Source organism: Dysidea avara, chromosome 5, assembly GCF_963678975.1.
Source record: "Dysidea avara chromosome 5, odDysAvar1.4, whole genome shotgun sequence".
Classification (NCBI taxonomy): Eukaryota; Metazoa; Porifera; class Demospongiae; order Dictyoceratida; family Dysideidae; genus Dysidea; species Dysidea avara.
Window position 1 is genome coordinate 3,104,764 of NC_089276.1, and position 23,079 is coordinate 3,127,842.

The 23,079-nt window shown below is 37.4% G+C and overlaps 1 protein-coding gene across 7 annotated transcripts in view; it reads left to right on the plus strand.

The window, feature by feature from the left end:
• The window catches only part of LOC136255742 (uncharacterized), a 41,209-nt gene that overhangs the window by 8,552 nt on the left and 9,578 nt on the right, over positions 1 to 23,079 (plus strand). For 3 of the 7 annotated variants that reach the window (XR_010701073.1, XR_010701074.1, XR_010701075.1), the window contains 4 exons: positions 224 to 8,249; positions 8,303 to 8,388; positions 8,441 to 8,518; positions 8,566 to 8,710. Coding sequence is in view for 1 of the 7 variants with exons in the window: in XM_066048623.1 (XP_065904695.1) it covers positions 224 to 436; positions 517 to 579 (276 nt within the window). In the remaining 6 variants the exon portion in view is untranslated. Of the gene's footprint in view, positions 1 to 223; positions 8,250 to 8,299; positions 8,389 to 8,440; positions 8,519 to 8,565; positions 8,711 to 23,079 lie in introns of all 7 variants that reach the window. The other 4 variants (XR_010701077.1, XR_010701072.1, XM_066048623.1 and 1 more) reach the window with 4 other exon arrangements.

A 23,079-nucleotide genomic window follows, 5' to 3' on the forward strand; every position in this document is an offset into this window, starting at 1 on the left:
ATACACTGTAGTTAGGTACTAAAACAAGAAGATGGATAGTTAAATATTTTACCAAGTATGCATGTGAAATCTGATTAAGTTACTGTATCATAGTAGTAATTGTCCTTTACATCATCTTGGACTTAATCTACCCATAAGTGATCTTAAATACATGGTACAAAGCATGCATATGTACTATACATATACTTTGAATAGTGTGCATGCTTATGTTGTGTTCTTGCAGTTGAAGAATCTGATTGCTGCTTTGTATTCATCACGCTGTGATGGGTCCAATAAATTTGAGAAAGATGGAATATTGTTCGGATGGAAACCAATTGAAGATATGCTGCACAAAGAGGTACAACGGAAGAATTATCAATTGCCACGGGTATCTGGCCTAAAGGAAAACTTTGTTTACAGAGATCCTTGGACAAGGTTAAATGTAAACCCAGCCAAGGTACATACTCTTTTACATTTCATGGAAAGAAAAATTAGTATATACATGTATATATACGTTATATGCTATTTGATTTTTAGCAAGACTATGTATGTCATATCAGAATTGGAGGAGCATGTATCTGGGTTGCCACCATCAGATGAAGCATACGCACAGTCCATAAAAATGACTGTTGCTTATTTGAAAACTTTTAATAAACTGTTTGAAAGAGGTATTCTTGGAAAGGGGGCATTCATCAAGGATACTACAGCATCATGTCCCATACTTACTAACATGGAGGAAGGATTTGGATTTTTTTTGTAGATGGCTCAATGCTAAACTTTTAGAAGGTACTGGACATCAGGTTTATTTGGTTTACTCTATAAGCTATATATCTCACATTTGTGATATAAAATAACCAACAATCCGGGAAGCTTTTTTTTGTCGTGGCAAACTTGGGATATACTGAAGTTGATGCAATGATTTCTTGACAGCACATCCAGGATATACCATCAACCCTGTCCGATTAAATGGCAGTGCTTTTGAGACTTTAGTTAAACATGCAACATGTGACCATTTATCTTCTTGTAACTATGCCACTGCAAGGAGTGCTGTGATCACTAGGGCTACCATTCATTGTGCTCTGAAAAGACACAAGAGCGACTATAAGAGTGCTCCGTTGTATGTTAGAAGAACGCTTTGCAAAAAAAGCCATATGCTAGAGCCAAAATTATTGATTCAGCCTTATAACTCAGTACATGCACACGAACAGTTACAATATCGTCTTCATCATTCCCATACTTATACATCTAAGCAGGAGCTTATCAACATATTTAATCTTAAAATTTACACTTGAGTATAGCTGTCAAGCAGTATACAGTAGCTTTTGACAGTAACTATAATTTATACTAGTTTGCTTATCTAGGGCATATGCTTTTAGCCTGTCCCTTAGTGCCATTTCAGCATGTACCCCATTATTTTTGGCTGTTCTTTCCAAGGGGCTGTGTAACAGGCTGTTTGCCATTGTATTTATCACCCTCCTGGTCATGTCTTTGTAAACAGTTGAAACAATTGAAGATGGAGTCGATCCACAACAAACGGTACAATATTATCCAGTTCTTCTATCATATTCTTATCGGTAAGCACATGACCTTTTGCATTTAATACAACGTTTTTTCCCTGTTTTTTTTTTTTTATTGCTTACAGTTTAAATGCTGCTTGATGGCCACTGAGCACTTTTGCATGAAAGGAAGAAGAACCTTATGGGGAAATGTCAATTTGGGGAAATGTCAATTTGGGGAAATGTCAATTTCCCACGATCTTGATATCCTAACACAGCTGGTATTGTAGATTTGTCTGTTCCAATCAATTGCTTGAGGATATCCAATTCAGTGCCATATCTTTTCCTTTTACTTAAACAAAACCTTCTACGTATCTTTCCGTACAGTGCTTTTTTTTTGAATGTTATTCCAATGTGTAATGAAAATCCTAATAATCGGTAAAGTGCTGCATCATCATCAGTTTCAAATATTCCCACACGTGTCGACTGCATTATGCTGTGTCATCCTCCAATTCAATTGCAAATGTGCAATCTACATAATATACATGAAGTACTGTACTGATGTTTAATGAATGTGTAGCATGCTGTAACAATAGCAGCAACAATAGCAATTCTATCAATAGTTGTGATTTCTTCTTGGTATTTAGAAGTGGATTCCCACAAATTCTTAGTAGTTGGTGTTTCCAAGGCCTTGCATGTCACACAACCAATTTCCTGTTACCATGCTGCTAAAAGCCGAGCACAGTGATCTCCTCCTTTGGTGCATTTTAAAAGCAGCTCACAGAATAATTTTTGAAAATGCTTGAGCAGGTTTCCAATTCCAACATCGTTAAGGTGTATCCATAATGCCTGTCTAGCCAGATAACTTTTCACATGGAATTCAGTTTCATCAACCTGCTTTTTTACAAAAGTCTCCATTATTTCCAGATTAAGCTTCTTCAACTGCTGAGCAATAAACATAATTTTGCATTTGTGTAAGTGTCCAGGTTTTGCGTGCTCTGTCATGGCCACCAGCTGTATAACTCAGTAATCCACGAAACTATGTCAATGCGTTAACTCAATTTATGACTATCCCTAAAAGGGGTTGATGGTGAGTCAATGGTGACAAAGAAAAATTTCACCAATAGTGTACAGAGACTATTTATTAACAGATGTTAAACATTCCTTTGTGCCTTGGAGCAGTTATGGGCTCCTGGTTCAATAAGTCAATGGAGACAGGAACTTGCAAAAAGTCAAGCGTTTCACTGCTATGAGGTTGATGCCATGTACTTTCTAGCATGTCTAGCTGATATTTCTGTTTGGAATTTTTGATGGCCTTGAAGACTTTGAAAAAGTAATTTGTTACATAATTACTATTACGTATGAGCTCACTGCATACGTTTTATTACTCACTCTACACTCTCCATATGTTTTAAAACCTCTACTGAGGTCACCAAGTACTTTGCTAGCAACATTATCATATGGATCACTAAGGAAAACTTTAAAGTCAATGCCAGTCCTTATTCTGTTATACAAACTTCGATGCTGTCCAGGATTGCTATGTAAAATTTGTGCAGTCGTTTCAGCTCAGAAATCCTGATAGGTGTTCTGGTACATGTTATCAGCAGTAAGGGTATATCCCTTTAAGGATTGTACATGTAATATTGTGCCTGTACGAATAGTCTTCCAAATAGCAATTGTGCATTTGAACTTTTTACTGCAAATGTTCAATAACTCATCAGAAACAGGAAAAGTCATGTTTCACTGCTATGAGGTTGATGATGTCATGTACTTCTAATTCTGTTTGGAATCTTTGGTGGCCTTAAAAAGTTTCAAATAATTTGTTGCATGATTATCTGTTGCATATGAGCTCACTGCATACGTTTTATTACTCACTCTCAATGCTCTCCATATTCTTTAAAACCTCTACTGAGGTCACCAAGTACTTTGCTAGCAATATTATCATATGGATTACTAAGGAAAACTTTAAGCCGATGGCAGTCCTTATTCTGTTATACAAACTTTGACACTGTCCAGGATTACTATGTAAAATTTGTGCAGTCGTTTCATCTCAGAAATCCTGATAGGTGTTCTGGTACATGTTATCAGCAGTAAGGGTATATCTCTGTAAGGACTGTATGTGTAATATTGTGCCTGTATGAATAGTCTTCCAAATAGCAATTGTGCATTTGAACTTTTTACTGCAAATGTTCAATAACTCATCAGAAACAGGAAAAGTCATGTTTCACTGCTATGAGGTCAATGCCATGTACTTCTAGCTTATATTGTTTGGGATCTTTGGTGGTCTTAAAAAGTTTCAAATAATTTGTTGCATGATTATCTGTTGCATATGAGCTCACTACATACGTTTTATTGCTCACTCTCAATGCTCTCCATATACTTTAAAACCTCTACTGAGGCCACGAAGTACTTTGCTAGCAATATTATCATATGGATTACTAAGGAAAATTTTTAAGCCGATTGCAGTCCTTATTCTGTTATGCAAACTTCGACACTGTCCAGGATTACTATGTAAAATTTGTGCAGTCGTTTCATCGCCAATAACATCTATATAATCCTGATAGGTGTTCTAGTACACATATCCGTAGTAAGGGTATATCCCTTTAAGGATTGTACGTGTAATATTGTGCCTGTACGAATATTCTTCCAAATAGCAATTGTACATTTGGACTTTTTTACTGCAAATGTTCAATAACTCATCAGAAACAGGAACATCCATAATGTCAAACATTTCACTAATACTTTTCTTTGAATTTGCTATGAGGTCACTGTCATGTACTTCTAGCACATCAAGTTTGTATTCTGTTTGGAATTTTTGATGGCCTGAAAGCCTTTGCTATAAAATTGTTACATAACTATGTGTGAGCTCACTGTATATGTTTCATTACTCACTCTACACTCCATTTTTATAACCTCTACTGTGGTCACAAAGTACTTTGCTAGCAACATTATCATATGGATTACTAAGGAAAGCTTTAAGCCAATAGCAGTCTGTTATACAAACTTCGATGCTGTCCAGGATTGCTATGTAAAATTTGAGCAGTCGTTTCATCTCAGAAATCTTGTTTGTTGTTCCAAAGGAAGGAGATTAATTATTATAGTTTGTTTTGATTTATAGTCAGTGGTGTAATCTATAACAAATGTATCTCACTGTCTGCTTAAATGTATTTCATTTCATCAAAGTATCTGGCAGTTTCCACAAAATACAATAGTGCCACCATGCACCCATGGATTTCCATCTTGCATTTTTATAATAGATGATTTCATTTCTCTACAGTAGAAAATGCTATTGCTTTGAAACTACACAAGCTGGTATACTGCATGTTCTTTAGAATAGTTGAGTTAAAATTATCTAGCTGCTGCCTAGCAACCGCATACACTGAAAGCCGGTCGTAAATTTTAATTTTTGTTTGTGGCTGCAATTGCTACACATATATTGCTTCTGATTGGCTAGTACATGTTATCAGCAGTAAGGGTGTATCCCTTTAAGGATTGTATGTGTAATATTGTGTCTGTACGATTATTCTTCCAAATAGCAATTGTGCAATTTGCACTGTTTTACTGCTAATGTGTAACGACTCATCAGAAACAGGAACATCCATAATGTCAAACATTTCACTAATACTTTTCTTTGAGTTTGCTATGAGGTCAATACCATGTACTTCTAGCACATCAAATTTGTGTTCTGTTTGGAATTTTTGATGGCCTGGAAGCTATAAATTTGTTACATAACTATGTATGAGCTCACTACATATGTTTTATTACTCATTCTACACTCCATTTTTTATAACCTCTACTGAGATTACAAAGTACTTTGCTAGCAACATTATCATATGGATTACTAACAACATGGAATGCTTTTATTGGCAGTCCTCATTCTGTTATACAAACTTTTCACTGTGTAGGATTGCTATGTACAATTTGTGCAGTCGTTTCATCTCCAATAACATCTATATAATCCTGATAGGTGTTCTAGTACATATATCTGTAGTAAGAGTATATCCCTTTAAGGATTGTACATGTAATATTGTGCCTGTACGAATATTCTTCCAAATAGCAATTGTGCATTTACTGCATAAGTTCAATAACTCATTGGAGACAGGAACTTGCAAAAAGTCAAGCGTTTCACTACTATGAGGTTGATGCCATGTACTTCTAGCATGTCTAACTGATATTTCTGTTCAGAATTTTTGATGGCCTTGAAGACTTTGAAAAAGTAATTTGTTACATAATTACTATTACGTATGAGCTCACTGCATACGTTTTATTACTCACTCTACACTCTCCATATGTTTTAAAACCTCTACTGAGGTCACCAAGTACTTTGCTAGCAACATTATCATATGGATCACTAAGGAAAACTTTAAAGTCAATGCCAGTCCTTATTCTGTTATGCAAACTTCGATGCTGTCCAGAATTGCTATGTAAAATTTGTGCAGTCGTTTCAGCTCAGAAATCCTGATAGGTGTTCTGGTACATGTTATCAGCAGTAAGGGTATATCCCTTTAAGGATTGTACATGTAATATTGTGCCTGTACGAATAGTCTTCCAAATAGCAATTGTGCATTTGAACTTTTTACTGCAAATGTTCAATAACTCATCAGAAACAGGAAAAGTCATGTTTCACTGCTATGAGGTTGATGATGTCATGTACTTCTAATTCTGTTTGGAATCTTTGGTGGCCTTTAAAAGTTTCAAATAATTTGTTGCATGATTATCTGTTGCATATGAGCTCACTGCATACGTTTTATTACTCACTCTCAATGCTCTCCATATTCTTTAAAACCTCTACTGAGGTCACCAAGTACTTTGCTAGCAATATTATCATATGGATTACTAAGGAAAACTTTAAGCCGATGGCAGTCCTTATTCTGTTATACAAACTTTGACACTGTCCAGGATTACTATGTAAAATTTGTGCAGTCGTTTCATCTCAGAAATCCTGATAGATGTTCTAGTACATGTTATCAGGAGTAAGGTTGTATCCCTTTAAGGATTGTATGTATTACTAATATTGTGCTTGTGCAAACAATCTTCCAAATAACTTTTATGCAGTGGTGCCGCTTTTTGTGTCTTGAGTAATGGTTCCACCTTCTGAGGGAGTAGCTGTGCCATTTTCTGTGTCTTGAGGAAATGTTGACTTCTGTATTTCAGTGACCAAGGTGGTATGTTCTTTAGCAATTTGTTTGCCTTGTCACCTTTCTGTGCCCTGAACGTTTGTGGTGATTTGGGACAATAACACCTGAAGCAATGTCATGATTTATGTGCATCCTCAAAGCAATGCCAATCAATATCGCTTCAGAGTAAGATTGTGGTAAAATTGTTATTCTCTTTGCATTTTTCTTGTTATTCTTTCTCTTTGCAAAATTTAGAAAAATTGCTTTAACTTGTGTGCTTCAGTCGATTTACTTGAAATTTAGAGACTGGTAGAAGCATCATACAGCACATTTTCAGTTGTTCAACTTTCATACAAATCAAACAAGGAAGTGATGCGCACTTTTTGAAAATGGAGTGTCTATTTACACTGACCCTATTTATAATTATGGGTGGCCTTACGTGCAGTGCCATGTCACCTATCAGTTTCAGCAGTTTCAGGACAGTGCGGACTAGGATTTTTGCTTCCCTTTACAGACAATTGGAGTGGGAGAAACAGCGATGGTATGAGCAGCAACTTCATGATGTGGGAATGGGTTCATTCACTCCTTTTGTGTTTATGGGGAATTGGCAGTGCTGTTACTGCTGTTTACAAAGAAGTCACTTATTTGCTTTCTATGAAGAAGGAACAGCCTTATAGCGTGGTGATGTCTTGATATTAGCTTTTCTCTTTTACGATTACTTGCTTGTGTGGAGCTCAATCCAACCATGGCAACCCAGTGGTGATTGGGAACTTGACCTCACAACATCTGAAGTTCAAGTGTGTCCTTCACATTAGCTTAATCTTTAGTTTGCATTCAGAACTTTACCATCTAGTACAGGGGGTGGTGGCAAGTTGTGCTGGTCACCCCAGGAAAAAATTATGTGTGTTAAAGTGGCCACAGTGAGGCATAGAATACCATTGGTAATTGGCACCACAATATTCATGTTGACACTGATCATGGTTTTGCCCCAGCTAATTGCTAATGTCTTAGGAGTGCATACTCATGTGAAAGCACGCCGCAACACTATGTACATGTTATGCACTTTCGACAGAACCAAGCATGGATCATGTAAGTGGCATTCAGTTTAACTCTATTCAATAGTTTCATACTGCAGTTGATGATTTAAGGAATGGTGGTTGTACTCTCTGAGCAAATGAAACTTGCTGCATCAGTCAATATGTTATTTTCCCATGAGAAGGGATCACAAATCCAAATGAAACAGTATACAATGTCAACCCTGGTGATGACAGTACATGCACTTGCTAACCATGTTCATGCCGTGCTGTCACATTGTTGCTGCAAGCTGTCTTTTGCCTTTACCACTATTTCAACCTAATATGGTACGACAGTGTTGGATAAAACAGTATCAACTGTCCATAGACATACGTAAGTCAAAAGGAAAGTAATGTTCAGGTACCTGATGTGCAGATTACCACATTTAAAAGTATTTCCTACTTTGTCTTGTAGTCAAAAGCTTAACAGGATGATGAGTCTGTGTCAGAAAATAACAACTGCAGCTTTGCAATGTGGTATGCCAGAGTATAGAAAGAAAGAGAAAGTATTGTACAATTCTGGGAACAAAAAGAAATTTAAGTGTAATTACTAAGCTATTAACAGATGTGCCTAATGGACTCAGGTATGTTACTGTTAACTGAGAACTTAATCATTAGTTTACACTGTTACCAGTAGGAGTGATCAAGGCTCTCATTCTGCCAGTAGCAAAGATTCATACGTAACACTACACTCAAATGTGTAGGTGCATCAAATGGACCCAGGTAAGTTACTGTACACCAAGAACTTGATCATTAGTTTAATTGTCACCAATAGGAGTAGTCAAGACTTTTATCCTGCATGTAGTGAAGACAGCTCTACGCTCGAATATGTAGTTGCACCTGATGGATCCAGGTATGTTTACTGAGAATTGAATTAATAGTTTACATTGTCACCAATAGGGCTCTTATCCTGAAGACAGTGCTACACTCAACTGTGTACAGTAGGTGCCAGGTGTGTTACACAGAGGAGGCCAAAACGCCGCGGCACTGTTTGGTCTAAGAAATGGAAACTTATGGATCGTGAAAATGGGGCACCTACAAAAAGGTAAATCCAGCACAGAAGGTGTACGTAAGCATCAAATTTGTTTACATTTTCATTTAATGCATTTTGTCCAGTGATAGTGAGACTAAACACTCACTATATATAAATATTGTACTAAAGTAGTGTCTAGCAGCAAATACATGCCCACACTCTTGAATACAGTGGATCTTTTCTAGAAGAAAGTTCCCAAGTTAAAGAAACGAACGTGTAAAAGGGACAAAGAATTTTAAACTGGGGACGTGGTCTCAACGAAATGACTTGATTTTACTGATCAAGGTGTATTTTAGTTTTATCATCAATTGATGAAAAGTGAACAATGTTAACAGTAGGTCTACTGAAACTAATTAAATTGATGTTGCATTAATAAGATCAGGAAATTGTGGCCCAAGATGACCATAATTGACAGGTTTCACTATACTACCAATAAACCAATAAAAATGTTACATTATCATTGAAAAACTGGTATTATTCTTTTAAATCTAGCACTGTCATGTAATGCTATAGATAAAATTTTAGTTACATGCTCCATGATTCAAAATAGGGATTTGTAGTTTACATTACCACCCTTCATGACTTTAAACCAGGCACGTATGTGCCCACAGCCGGTCTTTTGGCTGGCTATGGGCATGCACCTGGTTTACTGAAATTGTTTCTCAAAAAGTGTGTGTGTATGTGTATTTGTTTTTGTCTTTTCGCACCCACGTGAGCAAAAATATTTTCGCCAAAAATAGCTTTTATGTGAGAAATAAAGGCCATATAGATTAAACTTCAGGAAGGTAAGCTTTTGTTTGAGGCATTAATACATGCCGGTTTGAAATACGAGTGAAAAGAGTTTTATCATACACTACGATAGTACTGTATAGTAGGGACCACAAAGGAGTAGGCGTGGCCCAATAAATAACATCACCCAAAAACAGCCTTAGTTTTCCCAGACGACGATGAGGCAATTTTAGTTAGGTAAAACTAAGCCCAAACGAGCTTTTAGATCGACCCGAAACGCTTTCAACAAGTTGCTACAGAATTTTTAAAAATTTTATTGAATGGAATTTTCTACTGACTGCCTGATGCCTTCAGACAAGCGTAACTCGATAACGGCTAAGGCTATGGGCTTGATTTTTTCACCGTTTGATGTTGCTTCGGCCAGAGAGGTGCCTTTTGGCATACCGCAGTACATACAATGCATTCTTCATGGACTTACCAGTGTCCTCCTTTGTATCTCATTCATCTTTGCTGACAGCGAAAAGTGTTGATTTGGTGGTAGCACGTGATGTCTTACCTTCATACCGAAAATCATCCGTAGTTTTCATAGTGGCTACTTTAATTGCAGAGGTGTTTTTAAAACAGTTTTTGATTCGTACTGCTGTGTAACGGGTTGAACATAGCCAACAACGAAGCATAATGGATACGGGTCATTCCATGTCAAATCAACAAGGAATTTAGGGTCACCTCTCGGATTTTGATGAAACTTGGTGTGTTTGTAGTACCTATGGTGCTTATCACTCATGCAAATTTTTAGCTCCATACATTCCATAGTTTCTGATTTATGACCACAAATATTTTGAATATTTCATGAAAATTTGGTCCATCTCTAGTTACAAAATCAACTGCAACTTTGTACTGTGTAAATATTTTTAAACACACTTTTCAGTGATGGAAGACTGTTGATTGACCTTTCCAGTGATCCCTAAATTATGGGATATCTACTTAATTATGGTTCAAAAGTACTTCATTGAAAACTTTAATCCTTTATATTTTGAAAAATGCTGCTTGAAATTTTTCAAATTCTTTTGTGAATAATGATTGGGTCATAGTTTATGTTTGATAAAATTTTTGTGGTGGGACCACAATGGGCTCAAGAGATTTAATGAATTATGTTGTGGTATGCAGTGGAATTTGCAGTCTATTATTGCTGTATTGGAGTGTACACCTCCAATAACCACTTACAACAAGGCCATGCCAAGTTTGTCTTACAGAGTGAAGGTGTCTAGGTGCATTGCAACCTGTATTAATGACCACCTGTATTGAAAGACCATCTATAAGCTGTAGCTAATTTATACTTTAATTGGATATTAATGTATAGCACCAAAGCATCAGCCCTTTCTAGCAAATCCAAAAATGGTCCTTATTAGACAGGTTGACTATAAATGAGATTATCATGCGTCCATAAACACATTAATGTTGTACCATCTCTTCAGTTATACCTTATTTATTAAGTAAAATCTTGTCGTAGTGCACTCACATACATATCCCTACTCTACACTATTTAAGTTACGTACATGGCTGCATAGGTACAATAGACCTCCTCAAAAAGGATACCTGGGCACCTTAATAGCCTCATGATCTTACTTTATAATTGTACGTACATTTTGGGCCCAAGACAAGTCTGTGGTTTCTCAAAAATGAACACTTCATCAATGGTCCAGGGAATAGAAGAGTTACACTATATACAGTAGATGCATTACTTTTACCAAGAGTTTTTATATTAACACTTGCTTGCACCTCAATATGTGATTTATAGTACTGTAATTACTAAAATGGTTTTTCAAAGTATTTTGGGTTGACGCTTTGAAGATCAGTACAGACAAATGTTAAGTATGTGGTCAGCATGTCCTATGTGAGTATGTGCATGGGTTTATGACTTGATCTTCAAAGTGGTCATGAATGTAAAGTAATGTAGTAATTAATTTCACATATTGAGGTACAATTAATGCATGTATGGTAAAACCCCTCCATTGCTAGGAACATAATAAAGTGCTCATATTACAGAAGCCACAGACGTATCTTGGTCTAAATGTATGTGCACCACTAGAGTGGGAGTACAGTGTATAAACAGGTGTCCTGGTTATCAAGATATCCAGGTATCCCTTCTGAGGAGTTCTGTTGTATGTATCTATGTAGCCACATACGCAACTTAAATATGGCTAAGTCTACTACAGTGGTATTCAACTTAATAAAGAAGGTATTTGTGAAGAGATAGTACATTTACATGATGTTCATGAACACATGGTGGTCAGATCAGTAATTTATAGTCAACCTGTCTAATAAGGACCATTTTTGGATTTGCTAGAAAGGGTTGATGCTTTGGTGCTATACATTAATGAAGTATAACTTAACTGCAGCACATAGATGGCCTTTCAATACAGGTGGTCATTAATACAGATTGCAATGCACCTAGACACCTTCACTCTGTAAGACAAACTTGGCATGGCCTTGTTGCGAGTGGTTATTGGAGGTGTACACTCCAATACAGCAATAATAGACGGCAAATTCCACCGCATACCACAACATAATTCATTATATCTCTTGAGCCCATTGTGGTCCCACCACAAAAATTTTATCAAACATAGACTATGACCCAATCATTATTCACAAAAGAATTCGAAAAATTTCAAGCAGCATTTTTCAAAATATAAGGGATTAAAGTTTTCAATGAAGTACTTTTGAACCATAATTAAGTAGATATCCCATAATTTAGGGATCACTGGAAAGGTCAATCAACAGTCTTCCATCATTGAAAATTGTGTTTACAAATATTTACACAGTGCAAGGTTGCAATTGATTTTGTAACAAGAGTTGGACCAAATTTTCATGAAATATTCAAAATATTTGTGGTCATAAATCAGAAACTATGGAATGTATGGGGCTAAAAATTTGCATGAGTGATAAGCACCACAGGTAGTACAAACACACCAAGTTTCGTCAAAATCCGAGAGGTGACCCTAAATTCCTTGTTGATTTGACACGGAATGACCCATACTTCACTTTTCATACAATAATTTATATAACTGGGGTGCGTGGCGCATAACACTTATTGTTTTGCTGTGATTTAATATCATGCACTACTCCAGCTTGTTTCAGTACTTTTTATTGATGTGCTATGGTCCCTACTTTAGTTATAAATTCCAAATTTTTTGAAATACTTGTAAGGATGAGATGAAGGAATTTCCCAATAGGCTCTACAGACGTCAAACAGCTGAAAAACAACACAGCCGGCCTCCAATATAGGCTATCAGGTATAATGAATTCCTTCAAGTTGAAAAGGGGTGTGCCTGTGCATACGAAAATGAAGAGGAGCTTTAAGACTTTGCCTATAGAATTTGTGTAAGAAAATGCTATAGACAAACTACATATAAAACAGTTAAGAAGGTATTATTAGTGGGTTGAGGGCTATACGAGATTTCAAGGGAGTTATATATATACTATTCGTAACACATTTTATATGTGTGTTTCTAATCCATGTGCAACATGTATATTATCTGTGATTTACACCCATATACCCATGCCAAGTGGTGTGTTCAAGGTACACCTCTTTAGCAGTGCTTAGCAATGTGATTACAGAATTGCAAAATATTTCACCAATTATAAGATATAAATTACTATGATTCAATTTATGTAGGAACAAAGCAATACCCAAAATAAATATTAGTAGGTAGTGCTAAAAGCTGGAACAGAATGGAATGGAACGGGACGCGAGCCAAATTGAAAAATCGTTTTTGCAGATTATACGCCATTTCCAATTGTCGCATAGTAACTAGAATTGTGCTAGAGTTAGTTTTCTTCTCCTTGTAGGCATACTAGAAATCACTCACTTGAAGTTTCAGTTAATGCCCACTGCAAGAATGTGTCAAGTTTTGTAATCACCTATGCTGGAAAACGATCATTTAACCTGCTAAACTATTATTTTGTAAGCATTGTAAACATTTAAGTCACAGCCACTAACATACACTGTGGTTAACTCTTGTAAATCATTCTTCACTGTTACTAAAGGCTTGGACTAGAGCTGAGCGATAGTTGCGATCTATCGATTATCGTGATAGTGAGTAACAATCGTGATAATGATAGTATGCAATCATACTATCGCGATATATCAAAACATCTCTCACAAACATGAATAACAGCAGCAAACATGATAGTGTTGAAGTTGAGGAAACTGTGAAAGTCCAGTTGAGCATGCACAACAAAGATTACAACTGTAATACATAACAATTTACCAATATAGCGTTAGAAAACCAGATACGTGGTGTGTAATTGGATTATTTGTGTGTCATTTATGTGAAGTTGAGTGTCTTTGATAACTAGTAGTACTATCGTGATACTATCGTTATCGTGATATAAAAGTTACTATCAAATCGTGATAGTGATAGTTGCACTATCGCTCAGCTCTAGCTTGGACACAACTACAATATGAAAGTACTACCTTTTGGAATGATAAGGAAGTAATTCTACATCAGGATAAAAAGAATTTGATAGATTGGTAAGAACACAATATGCCACATGATGGGCTTTAAATAGAAACTTCCAGAGCATGGTTTTCTAGCATGCCTATAAGTAGAAGGAAACTAACTCTAGCACAGTTTTAGTCACTGTGTAGCAGCTGAAACGGTACAAATCCGTTTATGACGATTTTTCTACTAGGCACGGGCCCTAATTGGTTCAGTTCCATTGTGTTCCGGCTTTTAGCACTACCCAATATCAGTTTAGTACACTGTTAATTAATTCCAGTCAGGTTTGTTTGCTGCATGGCACCTGGTTTTTGAAGTAGCACAACATCAACTTGTTTCAGCGATCCCTATTACCAAGAGTTAATAATAAGAGAGGCTCTTGCTATTACCCTGTTAACATTTCATTTTTATTCATCTAGTTTGTGTACCTTTTTATTACAGTGGAACCTGTCTATAATGGCCACCTTGCGACCAGATATATCTGGCCTTTATATACAGGTGGCTGTTATAGAGAAAACCTGCATAAGGTGGTCAGCAGCATTTTAGTGGCTATGATCGTTATAAATGAGTAATTAATATTAAGAGGCTCGCGCCAACCGCAATGCAGTAATATTTTAGTACAGAAAGGGCAAGGTGAGCTTGTATGAATGTTGGTTATAGCTATTGAATACGTTTAAGCAATGAAGCCTGATAGATTATATAGTATTCACTGAAAGGCAGGCAGTGTGATAATTGCGCGTTAATTGAAATGGTGCCGTGGTGCCAGGCAATTTGCTTAACAAGTCACCATAAAAGGTAGCGACCACTATACGAATGAGAAAGTTATGTATACAGTGATTCATAGGTGAATCTTGGTTGGCCGTTATACGCCATTAGACAGGTGACCGCTTAATGCAGATCAAAATGCATACATTTGTATGGGAAAATATTTGGGACCTCGTGACCATGGCCGTTATGCAAAGGTGTCTGCTTAATCCAGGTGACCGTAACACAGGTTCCACTATAATAGGTTTGTTTTATTGATAATGACGATTGTTGTAGATATGTAGATTAGTGTCGTTAATAGCTATCAAGTTCAGTGCAAGCTTTGTTGTTATCAGTCACACTTGACTGCATTATAACGTACGTTTGTGACTGCTCTTGGATGTGTACAAGACTATGCAATGCGCATTCCTAATATGTGGGAAAACTGGTCTTATTGCCCATGACAGCAGATTTGATTTTTCACCAAGAACACAAAGCTACATGTATAAACTATCAATTTTCATTATCAAAATCAGCTAGACTTGAGTGGTTTGCTTTTGCTGGCTGCTTTCCCCAAGCATAGTGGCAATCCGTACAGGCTCTAATGGAGTCTGGGAATGGCTGTATATGGCTGTACAGCTCTGTTTTGTTGGAATGAAGACCTGTGCTGTAAATGGCCTTTCATTTTAGCCAGTTTTGAGACCTGAATAGCCCATAACTTGGCCTGATTCATCCCTATGCCATCCTCTTTAATTTTTTTAAACAGCCCCTTGTCCTCCTCTGGCCCCCGCCACCCACTCCTTTTGGAGTTCACCTGATACAGTCAACCCCTGTTTAAAAACTATATAAAATGGCAGGAAACTTTGCTGTTGGCTACTTGTACAGTGGATGCTCTGGAAGGTAAGGAATTGGTGTAAAGTGTGTGGAAATTTGGTACACATAACTTCAACCATTGGCAAGCTACAACACATTGAGCTCTTAAAACCAGCATTTCTTAATACTTTTAAATAAGTGATAAGACCGGTTTTCCCGGATAGGGTCACATATTGAGCTGCTGTTGCCATATTACATGTGTAGTTGTAGTCTCAGGACTCTTAGTCATTGTTGTCACATTACCATCCTCATGCAACATACCAGATGGTATGATACTAAGCTAGCTACCTGACGCAAGACATGGAACTCTGACAAGTATAGAATTATAAGTTAAGCAATGCATTTATTACTATAAAAAGAATTACGTGCAGTTTTTTCAGGGGTGCATGGGCTACAATATTAATAGTATTTTAAAAGATTGTTAATATGAAAATGTAGTAGGGATCTATGCAACAAAAAGTAGTGAAACAAGAGGTGAATGATGGTGTTACAGCATAGCTCAGTGGGAAGTCCCTACTTTGGCATTGAACAAAATAATAATAGCTAATGTGCTAAAGTAGGAACTTTCCCACTGAGCTATGCTGTAACACCATCATTCATCTCTTGTGTCACTACTTCTTGTTGCATAGATCCCTACTTCATTTTCAAAATACTAGTTTTAGTTTTATGTTGTGGCACAGCTAGCTACAATGTAACTTGTATTAGTCCACTTGTATTTTCCACATCTATAGGTATGGAGAAGGCAGATACCATCACTTAATATAAACATCTTGCCCATTTGCTCAGTGAGAAGTGGAGTTCCCCATATTCTGTGGTTATGGGCAGGCTTCGCTGTAGTTTGGGGTTCTCCTTGCTGCGCTCTTCAATATAATGTGTATCAGGAGATTACATTCTAGATCCAAGCATCCTTGTGTGCCTCCAGCTGTCGACCTTGCTGTTGCTGAAGGGCACCTGTCTCCTTTAGAACAATGAATGTACTACACTAATTTTATATTGTGCTTGCTTCTTTTCTTATAAAAATAGTTATGTCTACTAACTTGTAACTGTCATGACTGTTGCATTAGAGTGACTGTTGTATTAGAGTATATCTCGAGTCAGCCAAGGAGTGGGCAGCTAGCTAGACCAATAAGGAGTGAGGTGATCTTGTTTACTGTTAAATAAATAGTAGATTGTTAAGAGGCGGGATCTCCATACTCTTTCGCTATTAGTCCACCTAGATCTTTAATTGATGGGCGTGGTTACGAACCTATCGCGAACAGGATCCCAATCGCGAAATTGCAGATATCTAGCTAGTATATCTCTTATGGTAGCGCAAGGACTGAAGCGCTTCTGAAATCCAGCTCTGAAATGATTCTGTGGCCGTATAGCCTAAACATTTTGAGGGAGGAAATTTTTGCAGATTTTGGAGTTTTGGGACTTACCAGCGAAAATTTTAGCCTTGAAATATTTAGACCACCATATAGTCTAATACATTTTGGGAGTGTTTGCAAATCCACAAAAAAAAATTATTTTTAGCAACATTACTCAACCTCAAAATATTTGCCCCTCAAATATTTAGGCTATACGTTATGTTGCTGGAAGAAAGTGTTGATATGGAAAATTAATGCCTCGATATGGTTTCATTGGATGAAGAAGACAAGTAGCCTGATTGAAGATAAAAGAAAAAACAAGTTGCAGTGGGCCTACACTCCTCGGAACCCCAAAAGGAACATCCCACTAGTGAGTTTGTTATTGTGGCGTAAAATGGTGGCTGTGCGCTGCTTTGTTTGGCCTGTAGCCTTGCGACTGTGGTCAGTGAGGCAGTGAGACTAAAATTCGAGTTTTGGTGATTTAAAAAAAAATCTATATCCGGCCACCTGTATGTGTTTTGTTATATAAGTATTTAATGCTGTTTTATATATTATATGGAATAGTACTATTCTGTAAAGGTGATTTTCGTTGCATAAAATGTCTCTAGGATGATTTTTGAAGGCAGAATTTTGGGCAGCACACGAAATTTTCACCAGGATCCTTACTTAAGGTGGCGCTAAACTGATTAAGTCCAGCCACACAAAACAATTTGTTTCAACACACACGCTTAATGGGCTATTTTAGGGTGGCCCAAAACTTCACTAGTGTACAACTTAATCTACGCCTTAAAAACTGTTGTGATAGTCTGTGATACTTTAGCTTAGCATACAAAGTTTTGTGAAATAACACATCATCCTTTTTCACCTATAAAACTCTCAAGTTTTAACCCAATTTTTTAAACAACTTGGCTAATGAGCAACCTAGCGTTAAGCCACTTTGGTTCCAACCATTTCTCACCTTGTAGAACAATTCTACGCTTTCCTTTTCACTGATAACAACATGGAAAATAGTGAAAACGTACACCTGTGGGCTACAGCATTGGCTAACAACTCCATCAAACCCGAATCGTGAAAATTTGAAGCGTACTATTGTGGAGTATTGTTTACCCAATGCCTATACCAAATTTTGATGGTCTGTGGTGCATAATTTTGAAGTTATTTAGCAAGAAAGGAGACTGTGTGGCTAATCAGGGTGCGTCTGTATAACAGTAATCACGCAATGGCAGCTGGTGCCGTTCGCCAGTGCTATACAATTAACTTTGTGCGGCTGCCCTTAATCGGTTCAGCGCCACCTTAAACTACTGTACCATTTGATAATGGGCATATGTGTGGCTCACTGTAGTATAAATGGTGTAACGTCAGAAAAGATGCGTATACATAATATAGTTGGTGCAGAGTCTGTTCATGTGAGTATTGATCCAATGGATGAAGAAATCTATGCTGTGGACTTGTATGAATGTATATGTCTTTCTACAAACAATATGTGGGAAGCCATATAATTTGCATGGAAAGGAGATGATTTATAGAAACTAGATTCATAACAATGAATAATCTTTGGCATCAGTGGTATCACTTTGTTACATCTCTGTTCAACCTTGTATTGTGTATTGGTTTTTAGTTTGTAAACAATTACCGGTAGTCTATAGTACACCTTCGGTTATGGATGGTATCTGGGTTTCACTATTTATACTTCAATATGGAGTGTTTCTCCGTATAAATGACAGGCCATGAGAGGCATAGGAGCATGGGCCTGGTGCAGGATGTGCTCGTTATATTGAATGAGCAAGACTGACAACACCTGCTTGCTTATCCTTTGACTCATAACATGGAGCTGCAAAACTTTGTTTCTTGGGTAATTTAAGTCCAACCATGACTGAGTCTTTCGTGGCAACCTCTTTTTGCTCCTATTCATTGTATAGAGAAACATACCATCCCCTCCTAGGAAATGACACCGAATTGTTCAGTTGAACTTAAGATGGTGATCTAGCTTTCTTCATTTCATACCTTTTCACATGGCAAATGTTCAGATTCCCACACACTGACAGTGTACTGTAATTTTTGGGAACATATTATTCTTGAGGTGACTTGTAAGGTGAAGTCCTATGAAGACATTATTGTGCTTAATCACGGCTGAAAACACTGGAAGTTTCACAAACTAACCTGCAGAGCTAGTTCACAATTTTTTGTTTCATTGTAACATAGTGAGGGTTAATGGGTTTCAAGATGTCAGAATGACAGTAAATCATTCCCTTCCAAATGCTTGCCATTCAATTAGCCATTAAAAGTAAGTACTGATTTTTAACCTTAAAGTGATGTGTTTAAATTTTCTCTGGTTTCCTTCAGCTATATATAGCTCTTTTAAATTGCTATTCACTCACAAATCTCATCTGAGGTATCTATCACATGTCCTGGGTTATAAATGCCATTTATTACTGAAATGCCCAATGCAAAATATATAGGTAATTTGTACACCAGGTTGGTTTTGGCCATTTTGACTTGCCAAAACTACTGTGAATTGGACTTCTTCTAGCATCATTGTACTTGCTGAGTCACTCTACACAGATATCACACCTGGAAAGTTACTAAACTGACATGAGGTAGGTAATGCAATAGTTTTCAATAGAAATGCATTGGACATGCCTGTTCCGGCTGGCATTTTTGCCATGAACAAAGTATAATAAGTGTCTGCAAACTTCTTAATATGAAGCACTGATTAATGGTGGGATAATGATCTGATTTGAAATTGCTCTTGTGGGACATTTGACCTTTCAAAATATAATGCTTTACAAGTCACCCTTCCCCGGGAGAGGTTAGTGCGGCTTAATATTGATGTAGTGGCCTACTAACCTCCCCTCCTTCCCGGGATATGACTTTCTACAGTGTGAAATGTTTGTAGCTGAACTCTCTTGCTGTGCAGGACCATAGATATCTCTGTGCCTTTTCCAGTGCCGATTGCAAACTGTGCAGGGGATTTAACAGATTCTGGTGTGGCCCTGTATAGCCACCTCCAGCAATTTGTATCATGGGGACTCTACCATAGCTTGTCAGTTCCTATTCCCAAGTTGGATTTCTATATAATTAACCCATAGCCAACAGCAGCCCAAATTTTGACAGATCCAAGAAAACCTTTTTCTGGCCCACATGCAATGTATATACTTCTAATATATTATGTACATTGCTAAACTTGGATTTGGCCTTACAGAACCATGGTGAAGTTCAAATTCCTAGTGGCCATGTCATGACATTTATAATATTGTTATTTTCATGGGAGATCAAGGTTTATTGTAGTGTAGTAACTGTTGTATCGTGCTGTGGATATTATTATTTGTTTAACCCTTAAACCTGCATAATCCAGAAAACTGGATATAAACTTAATAAATATGCATGCCTTGCACAAAGCACTGTAACTTTCGAAGCATCCATCCTATGGCTACGCAATTTACATCATTCTACTTGTGATGTACATAAGAAGGATTAAAATGATACCTAGGGTTTTACCCAAACGCTAAATGGTGAAGCCAAAACTAGCCGTGGAAATAATTTTTTGGTAAGGAAACACACAAGCCCTTTGCATACCTTTATAAAATGGTTGATAACTCGATTTTGGTTGCTCCTATCACCTTGCAACAACTTCCATTCGATTTACTGTTAAATTTTCTGTCAAGCCATATATGACTCATGTGAGTAAACCCACCCACAATCGAAATTAAACACATAGCAAGAATTTTGAAACCTGGAGGCATGACTCGTCACTGTTTATTGCTTCATCACAAATAAGCCACTGTAGTTACAGTGTTCATTTAACCTTCTCCAAGTAGCCCAGTGAACAGACTTTCAGTTAATGTTTGTTTGTAGGCTGTAAGAATTAAGTTACCCCACCTACGTAGTGTCACCATACGTGCCCATATTGAGTAAACACTCATTCCTCTGCGGGTTAAGGGTTACGCACCACACAAAGTATAGCATAAAGGTATTCACCTTGTGCTATATTTGGCTCAAGACTATATCTGAGTACTATAATTGTCATTGTACTTGAGCGTGGTGATACATTTGTTGATCTGATGTGTGAATTTGGAGTTTGAATCAAGAAAAAACTGTTTCAATTTATTACAGTGAGAAAACAGTAGCTACTTTTGACCAGCAGAATTTGTTGTGATCGAGATTTTAAATCCAGAATTTAACTGAGGAAAGCTAAATGTTTGTTCACAGTTAACCATCTACAGTAATCGTTGTTCATATGCTGCCAAAGCTAGTGGGCTTTTAGATCAAATGGAAGACTTTGACACTTTCTTTGGATTGAAACTTTCGTATCTTATATTTGCTCCAGCTGAGCAGTGTTCTACTAACATTCAGGCAATTGACATTACAGTGCAAGAAGCAATGAAAGGGGCTAAAGTGCTTGTGTCTCACCTTGATTTGCTGCGAAAAGAAACCTTGTTTGACCATTTCTGTCTTAGTGCAGTTCAAGAATCAAGATCATTAACTGGTAAACCAAAGTTTCCAAGAAACCAAAAACTACCTCGTCGGATAGATAATGGAACATCTGAAGCTCTAGTCCTAAGTAGATTTGGTTGTAGAAGAAGGGAAGATTTTTCCAGCCAGATATTTGCATCATAAGGGATATTGAAATTCTTTTGCTTAAATGTGCAAATGAAGGCACAACAGATTTATAATCGTAAGAAATTGTCAAGTTTCTGGGTACTGATGTAAAAGTTGAGCGATTGAAGGTTCAGTTGGCTATGCTGCCAGATGTAATCAAGACAGCCTTTGATGGCACCATTAAAAGGTTACCTACATTAGAGCAATCACAGATGCTGTGACTGTTGTATAGACTGACTTTTGCGAGATCATTTAAATACTGTAACTATATAATGTATGGTGTGCATTGTTTAGAATAGAACAGTTGATCATGTGTTCATGCGGGTTATAACACAAGGTGTCAGAAGTCGTCTCCTACAATGACTACCATGAATCTTACACCACCAACCACTTTTTTCTTCAAAAAAAACTGAAGAGTGGCCAAAGTGGAAATGCCAATTTGATCAGTATCATCAAGCAGCAGTTTGGTTGATGAATATCAGATGAATGGCAAGTTAGTACTCTCTTGTATTGTCTTGGTGAGGATGCCGAAGACGTGCTGGAATATCAGCAGAAGACAAGAAGAAGTATGCTAAAGTGGTGGAAGCTTTTGACGCCTACTTCAAGGTGCAGAAAACGTTATTTTTTGAACATGCGTGCTTCAATAAACGTTACCAACTCCAAGGTGAATCTGTCAAACGATTCATAACTGAGGTGCACAGATTAGCTGAGCATTGCTAATTTGGGATGATGAAGGATGAACTTATTCGAGGTCACCTCATGGTAGGGATCTGCGACAATTCTTTGTCAGAGCATTTACAAATGGAGGCAGAGCTTTCCCTAGATAAAGCGAAACGCCTAATACGTCAACGAGAGGCTGTCAGAACAGCAAAAGGCCCTCAGAGAGCCAACTAAAGAATTTTTCACTGAATGAAGTAAGGAAGCCACCTCCCAGAAGAAAGTTACCACCCCTTCCCCCAACATCAAGCCAATCACTACCTCCTCCAAATTTTCAAGTTTGTAGACGATGTGGGCAAGGATCACACCCCCATCAATCCTGCCCAGCAAGGGATGCCACTTGTTTCCGCTGTAACCGGAGAGGACACTTTAGTTCCCAATGCCTGTCATCCACAGCTACCGAACGTCCACAGGGACTGAATGAAATGATAACTGAGGAACCTTTAAATCCCTTACATGATCTATAACCTTGATACCGTTAATAGTACAGAGAGCAACACATGGGAAATCACAATAGAGATTCAGAGCAAGCCAATTATCTTCAAAGTGGACACAGGGGCAGAGGTTACAGCAGTACCAACTTCAACCTGGAAGTCCTTGAACCTCAGTCCACATCTGATGAAGCCAGACATTTACTTGTATGGACCAGATCGTTCTCAGTTGAAGGTACTTGGTATGTTGCCAGTCTCACTCTGCTACAGAGACAACTCTTGGACACAGACTATTTACGTAATTGATGAACTCAAGAATAATCTTCTTGGACTACCAGCTATAAGGTGAATGTATGTTCAGAGTATAATGTCACAGTATCCTTCTTTATTCACTGGGCTGGGAACGTTCACACAAGAATACAAAATCACACTCAATC